Raw genomic sequence first — 11,624 nt, 5'->3', positions numbered from 1 at the left:
CGAAAGATTGATTTTGGTACGATATGTATAATTTGTAATGTATATTTAAAGTATTGCAACTCTTCCGACTTAATTAAAAAAAAACTTCTAACTGAAAAATTGAAATTTTTATAAAACTTTTTTTTAAAGAATTTTGAGCTTTAGTTGAGTTTTAGAGATAACCTGAAATTAGCATCTCAAAATCTAAAAGGAATTTTATTTTATCTTTTTATTTTAATAACAAATTCATAAATTTCTTTCGTAACAAAAAAAGTCAATACATTTTAACTATATCTTCGTTACTTTATATTTTATTTCTCTTAAGTTTCCTATCGATCGTTTCGGATAGTAAAAATACAAGATCTAATCACTAGGCATCAATTAATTATCAACTATGGACCTATCGTTCTGATAAAAGTGTACAAGTATCTAATAAAAGGTAGGTAATAATAAATGACTACGATACAAATACACATTCAAGGCAAGCTACATGTATCCGCTTTTCTTATTTTCGTTTTCATCACAGATCGGACAGAAATGTCCACCATAATGCTGTCCCTGTAGAAATATCCCCAAACAGAGAAAGGATAATTTAAGACAAAACAAAACTATTCCTAACCTAGCATAACAAACAAAAAACACTTTGACTCTGATACAGTTTTTTGGCACTTGGACCCGCGGTAATCTGGAACGGGAAACTCCGCCCAGATATAACTAAGTAAACTCGGCTTAAGAAGTTGTTCTATTGTAGCATCACATTTTAGGTCGGTTGGTCCCGACTTGAGACTCTGAGGAGTCATTCAGCTGGTTCCACCCCCTCCAACGCCACAAGGTCCGTCTTCCGGGCTGATGATTACCCATCCGGATTCTCCGGTGGAGTCCTGCCTCAGGAGGTTTGGGTTGAGTTGACCGGGTGTTCCTGATGCTGATGGTGCCGCTGCTGACGGTGTTGCTGGGGAAGGTGAAGCCGATTGTTGAAGTTGGCTGCGCTGGATTTGAGGTGATGAAGTTGACGGAGCTCGATGCTGTTGATGGGTGTTGGTTGCTGCTGCTGCTAGCCGGTTTCGTTCGTCCAACTGCTTCTGAAGGCTGGCTTTGAACTGGAGAAGTGCTTCCTGCAATGGGAAAGAGAGTTGGAAGGGTTGTTTGTTAATAACATGGATTACATGAGAAGTGTTGTTTTTTTAACATACTGATACATATCATCCCACTTTAAGGTATATTAATCAGACAAATTTATGCAAGATGAGGATAGACTTCATTTAATTAATGCAGAAAAAGCTCAAAAATAAGGCCAACAATTTGAGTCTGCTCATGATTATAATTTGAACTTTGATAGTCCAATTGATGCTCAAATTTCCCTTGAATTTGATGATTCTTTCTAAGCAAAAGGTATTTGAAAATTTTTGTAAGACAAATATTGATGAACTTAAATTGATTTTCAAAAAATGTAAAAAATATGAAAGCTCCGGGGGAAGATGGGATTTTCTATATTCTTATTAAAAAGTTGCCTAAGAGCACTTTAATTTTTTTAGTTAAATTCTTCAATAAATGTTTTCACTTGGCTTGTTTTCCCAACTTCAATTTTGAAACCTGGAAAAAGTGCTTCAGAGCCAATTAGTTGGCTTCCTTCTTTAAGTAAACTATTTGAGAGATTTTATTTTGAATAGAATGATGATTCACATTAATCAGAATTCTATTTTCCCTGATGAACAATTTGGTTTTCGTCATGGACATTCTACTACACATCAACTTTTGAGTGTAACTAAAATGATTAACGCTAGCAAATCTGAAGGTTATTCAACTGGTGTTGCTCTTGTTGATATTAAAAAAACTTTTGACAGTGTTTGGCACAAAGGTATTGTAGCTAAATTAGCTCGATTTGATTTTCCTGTATATCTCACCAAAATTATTCAAAATTACTTGACGAGCAGAACCTTACAAGTAAGCTATCAAAATTCATGCTCAGAAAGGACACCCATTAGAGCTGGTGTCCCTCAGGGTAGTATACTTGGGCCAATTTTATACAATATTTTTACTTCTGAACTTCCTGATGTACCAGAAGAAAAAGGTAGAAGATTATTTGCTGATGTTACTTTGCTTTCAGCCAAAGGTCGAAATTCACGGGTGGTACGCAGTAGATTGCAACAAAATTTAAATTCCTTTTCGAATTATGTACTTGGAAATGTGGAAAATTTCTCCTAACGCTCATCTTATTATATTTCCCCATAAGCCAAGAGCAAATATTTTAAAACCTAATGAAAATCATTCCATAACTTTTAATGGGGTTTCATTAGAATGGTCTGATCACGTGAAGTACTTGGGACTTACACTTGATCGGGATCTCACTTTTAAAAATTACATTGAAGATATTCAATCAAAATGTCATAAATACACTAAATCTCTTTATTTTCTCATAAACAGGAAATCTCGACTGTGAGAGAAATAAAATGCTAATCTACAAACAGGTGTTCCGACCAGCGATAATGTATGCAGTACCGATTTGGTCTAGCTGCTGCGCGACGAGGAAAAAAGCCATCCAGAGGATTCAGAACAAGGTTCTGAAAATGATTTTGCGGCTTCCACCTTGGCACAGCACCGAAGATCTTCATCGGATTGCAGGCATTGAATCGATCGAAGAGATGGCCAACAACAATATCTCCAACTTCAGAGAGAGATTCGTTCTCTCTATAATAAGTTTAATTTTAGGATAGTTTAGGATAGTTTAAAAAAAAATTGACACTACAGGATGTTCTCCTACATAAAAATACTTGATTGCGCTCATCAAATTTAAGTAGAATAAATTAATTTTAGTGATTAGTAAACTATAGGGCTCTGAACAGTTCATTATTGACCTGAACGCCTTATTTAGTGTAATAATGTAATATAAATGTAATGATGAATTGGTTTCCCTCTTATTCTGCGCCGCGCGTGAGGTGACTATAGTCGAATCATCCTAGTCACCCGATTCCAGTGGTCGCTTTAGGTGAGAAACGTCTTTTAGAATGAACTTTTTGAGTTCTTATCCTAATCTAGTAGTCAGCTGGGATGAACCTCTGTCACATCGGCTTCGGGAATAAGGTGACAAGACTCACGTGACTCCGACTCGACTCGACACTCGTCACCTCACGCGCGGCGCAGAATAAGGGGGAGACATATTTAAAAAAAAAATCAGAATTTTTACCATCTTAATAAATTTTATAAAATGTGCTCGAATACCATGTGTTTTTTTTCGATTTGTTCCGAGTTTGTAAAATATAAGATGATTTCAATGATTCATTAATGCTTGTGTGCAAACCAAATTTGCACGAATTTAAAAAAAAATATTGCCCATTTTTGGACGATAACTGGAATAAAAATTACGTTTAGCAATTGCGATATTTTAATCGGAAAGAAACATTTTCTATGAGAAACGGAGAACCATCATTATTTTTTCAAGGGAAACCGTTAAATTGCATTTGATTTGTCAAGGTGAAAAATGGCTACTAAATGTAAGTTTAAAATTTGGTGACAATCTGTCAAGTGGTTTTTGAGATATTGCCCTATACTGAAGTTCGTTGACAATTTTTTTTTTGGCAGAATCGAGAAAAATCCAGGAAAGTCCCAGGCGGAGACCCGAAAACAGCTGGAAATCAACTATTGGACCGAAATTCACATAGACAATCGTTCAAGAAGTCCTAGAGGATCCAAAAGTGAGCTAAAATTGGAATAAAAGTGAAGATAATTGATTATATGAAGTTGAGAAATGTGAGAAGTTTTTCAAGCTCAACCTGAAAATGTAAATAGAGGAAGTGATAAAAAAAAGTCAAATTTTTCTGACAGGTTCGTTTAGCTCACTAATTATTAGGCCTTACTTCATTTCTACAAGGTAGAAAAGCTGCCCACCGGTAAAATAAACAAAATACGGTGGTCAAATCGTGTACAAAGTATTTGGGCTGCTAGTGAGGAGATATTTTGAAAAATTGTGTAATGAGCAGCAAAACGAACTATTTAGCGGTCACCTGGCGGGTTTCAAATCATAAACTTATCGTTGACAAGTTTCGCCTGTATTTTCTGGAGATCAACAAGGAAAAATATTTGAAAATTTTTGAGGAGGCTTACGATTTGAAGAAACTGCAAATCACTCAGTGTTTCATAACGATTTACATGATGAATGAATATACAAAGAAAACTTCCTCCAAATGCGACTGCTTCCCCTGCAAAGCACATCAATGGGTCCCAAAAAGTGTATAATCTGTTTAAGTTGAGTCTGGAATCGTTCCATTACGCACAAACTATGATTGAGTAATAAAAAGTTAAATATGTTGTTTTTGTACCGAAAGAGGACAATCGGCTAAATTCGTTATAACTTCGACCAAATCCAAAATTTTGCATTGTTTTGAAGGTCAAGCTTCAGAAAACAAAAAAAAAATTAGAAATGATTTGAAAAAAAGGTTGGTTCTTAGTATGTTTTATAGATGGCGCACGTGTTGCCCATAAATTATAGTCGAAAAACTTTTTCATTGGACGATATCTCAAAAACCACTTGAAAGAACATCACAAAAATTTGCACAAATAAACAAAGCTTTACCAGGTAGCTTCGCTGAAAAGTTCATCTATTTCCATTTATTCATTCAAAAGTTATTTACAAAACAAAGTGTTGCATTTTTTTTTTCGAATACACTCCTTATTACCGGCGCTCAAAATATGTTTTCCAAACTAATCAACCTTTACAAGGGTGGCAATGGATGGGGGGATGGAGGAAAACTTTTATGATCGAATTTTTAAAACCGAACATATACATTTCTTTCAGTTCAATCGGAAATTTCAGCACAATCTGACTTGATTTAGGGGTACCTCAAAGCGCTGAAAATTCTGGTTTTCTGACCCTCAAAAATCAACGAAGGAAACCAGAAAAATAAAAATTTTAATTTTCATATCAAATGACTTGAAAACGCATAAAATCTGGTTTAAACTCGAAAAACAAATTTCAGTCGGAAATCGTTTTTAAATTTCAAAATCACTAAAGGGGGGACCAAAAGGAAACGGGAAAATCAAATCTACAATTATGACGTTAAATTGACTTATAAATGCATAAAACACCGGCATCAATATTAAAATTAAGATTTTTCGATTTTCTTCGGTCCCCCCTCTAGGTGATTTTTGAGGTTAAAAAAATTGAAAATTTGAGCGCATTGTGGCACCCCTAAATTAAGTCCGATTGAGGTGGAGCTTTGCACAGATCAGTTTTATGGGCCAATCTACAAAATTAGGGTGGCATTGCCCGCATGGTCTTACGAAATTCCCGATTCTCAAAAACAAAAAAAAAACAGTCTCAAATGCTCTATTCAAAGGTTTTCTACTTTTTATAAGTGATTAATTAAAACCAAGTTTTTGACAAAACCCAAACACATAGCATTTTTGAGATTAGCCTAAGCAAAATTATAAAATGCACAGTTTGTTTTTTTAAAGCATTCATGATGTAAGAGAAAATAAGAAATTTACCATCTGATATTTATTGCTTTTTGAAGAATTTTGGTTCATGGATTTCTGTGCTTAGAGCATGGCCGTAGGAACGGGAGGATGGGGGGGGGGGGTTGTGGGTTACACCCCCCCCCCCATGAGGATCCAAAATAGCAAGCGAGATTTCTACTCTACACTTAAAAAATTTCGAATTCAGAACCTAATTATGATAATAGAGTAAGGTTAATCAAGAGTAACAATCCAGTCTTAAAATTAATGCCAAAAACTCAAACACCCATCCAAAGTACAAAATTCTGCTACACTTTTTTAAAATTTTCTCAGTTTGTCATCGAAATTTAGGGCTGAATATTAAATTTCGCGTTAAATCAAACCCATTTCGGAGGTTCTGATTCCATAATTCCCATAATCAAAATTGTATTCCTATTTTCGTATTTCGGACTCTGTATCCTGTTCAGGATTCTTGATTTTCAGTTCAAATAATCATAAGAAATTAGAAATGAAAAGCTGCTATGAAATCCTAGTTCAAATTTGGTTCTGAATTTCATACAAATTTGAATAATGTTTTTCGAGATCAAATGTATTTTCAATATTTTGATAAAAGTTTTCTGAATATTAAAAAAAAATAAATTTTGTTTTATATTGAAACTCGAAGTTCTTGAACTTCATTCTTACACAAAATTCAATAATTTAAAGCTTCAAAATGGCAATCCAAAATTGAAAAGTAAGATTCAGATCTTTGTAAATTTATATTTTAATCTGATTTACAATACAGACCATAAATAAGTAATTTAAATAGTGAATTTAAATTAAACCTGAACTACAGGACTTAAATCATAGATTCATGAATGAGGCCTCTATAGCTTGGTTCATAAGATTCTGATCTGGAATAAGATTCGAAAATCGTATTTTTTCAATACTTTATAAATCGTATAGAAATTCGAATACAAATTCAAAGCGCAATTTTTTATTGTGCTGCACTTCGAAATATAACTCGAATAGACTGAATTTAAGTGTTAAACTTTATTCAACAAAATTGATCATAACATTTTCTGTTACTTAAACAATTCCAGGAGTTTCTGAGATATACAATGCCGAATTTCGGTGTTTCTCGTCGTAGATTTCTTGACGGTTCTTAATGTGTTAAAAAAAAAATAAGAAAAATATTCACCTAAAAATCTTGCACAAATTTCTATATTTTTCCAGTGCATTGTTTGACATTTTCCACACATTAAGGGCACCAAAATTTGGCATTTTATGTTTCAGAACGCAATAGACAAAACTCTGCATATTAATATAGATATTTGAGTAACGGGAAGTGTTGTGTTCCATTTTGTAGAATAAGGTTTCATTATTAGATTTATCTCATTTTAATTATGCTTTTTAATAGAGCATTCAAACGGCTAGCGAAAACATAAAATATCTCGTATTTGGTTCACAATGTAATATTATTGCAGTTTTTTAAGTCAATTTTAAACTAAAATCATTAATTTGGTTCTAGTGTGCATCGAGAAAATTTGATCCAAAAATCTGATGATTTTTATCACTAACTTTTTTTTAAATTTGATTTATTTTTATTTAAGGTTAAATTCTTTGAATTTGAGGAATAGTTTGAACTTGTTTGATTTGAGTATAGAATTTTTTTTTAAAGAACTAGAAGACTTTCTTTTAAAAAAAAAGCTTATTTTATGCCCAAATCAACTAAGTTTGATCTACCGGACTTTTAAACAAATTCAAAGATTTTAACCATCTATGAAACGGTTTTGCTCACCTCTTAGTTTTAGGAGCAATTTTCTAAAGTAAGCATTTGATACGAAAACTTTTTTCGTATCAAATCAAATCCATCTTTTTTGTCGTTTTTGAGTACTAAATTTTTCTTAAATATTTGTTTTTGTTGTCGTATTTCATCACCTTTTAAAGACGTGAAAACGTATTTCTGGTGTTTGTCTAAAATATATTTGTTTTGTTATAGCGGAAACGATAAAGTAATGTCGTTAAAAAAACCGAATGTTGCCAAAATCGAATATTGCCGAAAACGAACGGGGTCTGTATTCGTTAAAAAGTTTACTAGAGGTTCAAAACATTAAACTGTAGCATAAATTAGAAAATAAGCCCCAAAACTCGTAACGATGCTACGTATTTATTGAAGGTTTCAATATTTAAAGCGTCGATTCAAGAAATCTCTTTAAGGTAAAATACGAATCTCTGACTTCCCTTCATATGCAGACTTCCCTTCATATTTTAATCACAAATGTGTAACTTGTAATTTCAATTATGTGTGCAATAAGTTTATGTTCTGAATTTTAGATAAGACATTCCGTTACTCAAACAAAAAAGAAAATGAAAGTTAAACGGGAGTTGACATATTAAAGACCGTAAAGAAATACAAACGTCTCATATTTCTACAAGCTAGGCTCTGAAATATATTCACAAAGCAGCTGAGCCAAAAATTCCCAATTACTTGAAGGAATTCCCGACTTTTTCCCGCATTTTCCCGATTGATTTTGAATCTCGATTTTTCCTGATTGTCTCGAATGAATGATGGTCGGTATGCGAAATTCGACATGACCCATTTGGCTGCCACCTTAACTTTTACTTTAGGCTAATGGATGTTTTGAATAGTGTATCTGTATATCGTTGATTACATCCTTGAAATTTATACCCGTTAGAGTTCCGGGAGTGTCAATTTGACACTACTGACAAAAACCGCTCAGGGTTGCTAGCGATTTTACCTTTTGAAATTCCAAAGTTTGTCCCGGTTGTAAATGATCCCAAAACTTGTTAACCGGTCATGACAAATACTTCGGAGTCTTTCAACACGTAGTCTTTCTCGATTTTTTAAAACGAATCTAACGAAAATGACATCTATTCGTTGTTTTGCTCTACAATTTCAAAATTTTGCAAAATAAGTCCGGTTGAATTGATCTTGAAACTATCATGTGGGCTAAATATTCGTCAAAATATAGAAAATCGTGTATTAGACACGTATCAGGGTAAAGAAAAGACCTTAGATTTCGACAGGAGCTTTTTTCGATACAATTTTTACATAAGATTTATATATTCCAGCGTAGAAAACTTTAAGCAAAAGTTTTACGTAGGAAGAATTAAAAACTGAACTCTTGCTTCGTTCCTCGGGCCAATTCAAACGGAATACACAACAACAAGAAAAATAACATTGAAAAACCAATATCTTTTTCTGGTGAAAAAGATGTGTAACTCTGCTTAAATTGCCAATTCAACCTGCCAATTTGGTTTTTGCATATAATAATTTGATGAAATATGTATATCGAGCACTGAATCATTTTACGTCGAAAACTAAACTAATACAGTCGAACCTGAATAAGCGAAAAACCTCTATAAGTGAGAGAAAACACCAAATCTCAAGCTTTTTAAAGCACAAAACCTGTGAGAGTGTAAAACATATATGAGCTAGAGTCGTTTTCCTAACTAGATCAAGCAATTTAGGGAAAATACCACTTTTGTATTGAATTTTTGGTATCAAAAGGATATTGGGTTACCAAAGAGCAAATATCCACAGTTCCATATTGAAACTCACTAGAAAAAAAAACTTCGAACTGATGCAGAAACTGGTTTCTTATAAATCAGTGGATTTTTATCATTGAAAAGTTGCATTTCTAGATCACTTTAGTGCATTTGTGTGTTGCAGACCCTCAATAAAAGAGAACTTGGTCAAGTTTAAGCGAGAAAAAAGGTTTAGTCCTTTGGACTCCCTCTTGTCAACGTTCGACTTTAGTTAGTTTTGTGTTTAGTTTTTTCGTATGTTTGTAAGTGTAGCACACTTGCCGAGAGCGAAAAAAATAAGATATCACATATTGCTTCACAATTAGTTGAAAAAATGATTCAAACTTCGTTTGTTTACTAACGAACCAAAATAAGCGTTTATGAGATGAATCTAGATCGAGACTGTCAAAAACTACTCTTTCAAATAATTTTAAAAATATTTATGAAATTCCGTGAAAAAATTTCAAACATTGCAATTTTTCCGGTGAGGTGCTGAAATTCCCGGTTTTCCGGTGACGCGTTGAAATTCCAAAGTCTTTCCCTGTATATCCGGTGTTCCTGGTGCGCTAGCAACCCTGACCGCTATATCTCCTTGTTTCTTAACCGATTTTTTACAAAATTTAAAGTTTTGGAAACATTGTAATGTAACTCAAATATGTTTTTCAGACACTATTCAGCTACAACACTTCAGTTTTCCATTATTCAAAGTGTGATAAAAAAAATCCGAAAATATATGCTTCGAAAAAAGATTGTAGATCAGCTACGGAATGCTCAAAATAAAAATTCACACAATGTCCAAGAAAGCTGAAGTTAAAAGCTATACGTTGATCATTTTTCCAAAAAAATTGTAAAAAAAAGATGCAGATGCGTCCTAAACACTGTTCATAAAGGTAATTCCCTTGGATTCCAAATACATACAATTCTACTCAATTAAATAACAAGAATAAACATAACAATTCGGAGAAATTTTTGTCCGAGGTGTTGTACTGCTTGATATTAATTATGGTTGTGGTTTGAATACGATCGACTGACTTTTAATGATGTTTTGTTCAACCTGAACGATTGCGGAACAATTCTTACCTTTTCTTCCAGCTTTTTCAAGTATTCCTTCTTTAACCTCAACTCCTCGGCAGGCATGTTCATTTGCAGATTATCTCGTCGTTTTTGGCTGTTGACAATTTGTGTTTGGATCTAAAATGGTTAAAAAAATACTCAAAAAACCAATCCAACCATTTTGATTCCTTTTCTATAACAAACCTTCCAATACTCCTGCACCAGCTGTTTGTGATCGTTGTGAATCTGCTCGGACCTCGGGTTGCCCTGGATCGGAGTCAGTGGCCTCAAGTTATCCTCCAGAATACTGTTCAAAGATATGTAGTCCAGCGCTGCTTCCGAGGTAGTCGCTCCTGCCGAGGTTGGTCCTCGTCCTGCACTTCCACTGTCCGTTACCATCGAGGGAGGTCCTGTGCCGGCTGTTCCAGTGCCATAATGGTGACTGGGGCCAAAGCTGACCCCTGAGCTCATTTTTCCGGGGGAAATTCCTCCTGTCTGAATGCCACTGGCACCGTCCATCGGGGGGCCATTGTTACGGCGGGTCACCACCAGCCGTTCCGTTCCCTGGTTGTTTGCTGAAAGAGAAGAAAATATTGAAATTAGTGAAATCAGGAGTACAACGGAATGTCTTTTTGTTAATCTATATGGATATTCTAGAAAAGTATAAAAAAAATTCGATGGGGTTCCATTTAATGTGGAAAACAATCATCGAGAATCTTGTAATGGGAAATTATTTTAGGTTATAAATAGTCAGGCCATTACTTAAAACAGTAAATAAGATCCATAGAAACATCTGTTGTAAAGGTAAACTAGAGATTTTGAAATAGGAAACATTTATGTTTCAAAAAAAAAAAAAACACCGCTTAGGAATATGTATAACCATCAGACTTTTTTTTCTGTAACACTACAAGATAACACGACTTTTCTTGAATATTTTGTTCTCAGGCGATGCAAATGAATTTCCAACATATGGAGTTTAATGGAAAATTCTCAGGCCACAACTTTACCGAAGACTGCTAAGCGGTAGGAGTAGCGTGAAAATAGTTATAGCGGCCTACACATAGATTTTTTTTCATGAAAAGAAACTAACAACACTGCTGTCCAGTTGAGTCTAAAAGTGTTCTGATCTACATAAAATTTTTATATTTTTTTTTTGTAGTGGCTCACCACACTCCCCCATCCGAAAAGCCCCGTGGTAAAGGACTCTAATGTTCTCAGCATGTTAGATTTATCAGAAATTTAGAGTCACAGGATATAATAGTTTTGCAAAAATAAAAATAAAATATTTTATGAAATTATTTATCGGCATTTTCAACATCTTACTTGGAACGCCAAACAAGAATTTAAGGGATAAGACATTAAAATCCTAATATACTAATGTAGGTACTTCTGAACAACTTTGACGTTGGTGAGTAATTTTGATTTCTGAGATAAAAAGTTATTGAAGTCATATTTTTTGTCAATACAAACAGGAATTTTGATGAAATCTTAAAGAAAAATTTAAACTAAATTGAATCTTTGATATTCTTTAAACTATAACCCAAGTAACGCAGATCAAGCCAATTGGCTTTTTGGAGTTTTAATATTGTTTTATGAAGACTTTTCGATGG

The 11,624-nt window shown here is 33.8% G+C and overlaps 1 protein-coding gene across 1 annotated transcript in view; it reads right to left on the bottom strand.

Annotated features, from left to right (window-relative positions):
- Positions 1-279: 279 nt before the first annotated feature.
- LOC129738947 (mitogen-activated protein kinase kinase kinase 7) overlaps positions 280-11,624 on the bottom strand; it is a 63,610-nt gene continuing 52,265 nt past the window's right edge. The window contains exons 6-8 of the mRNA XM_055730278.1: positions 10,219-10,589; positions 10,042-10,152; positions 280-1,094 (exon numbers count right to left, since the gene is read on the bottom strand). Of these exons, the coding sequence (XP_055586253.1) occupies positions 780-1,094; positions 10,042-10,152; positions 10,219-10,589 (797 nt within the window). The 3' untranslated portion in view covers positions 280-779. The remainder of the gene's footprint in view (positions 1,095-10,041; positions 10,153-10,218; positions 10,590-11,624) is intronic.

This window comes from Uranotaenia lowii, chromosome 1, assembly GCF_029784155.1.
Source record: "Uranotaenia lowii strain MFRU-FL chromosome 1, ASM2978415v1, whole genome shotgun sequence".
NCBI classification, from domain to species: Eukaryota; Metazoa; Arthropoda; class Insecta; order Diptera; family Culicidae; genus Uranotaenia; species Uranotaenia lowii.
The sequence above is the reverse complement of the archived record's forward strand: the minus strand, read 5'-3'. Positions and strand labels throughout refer to the sequence as shown.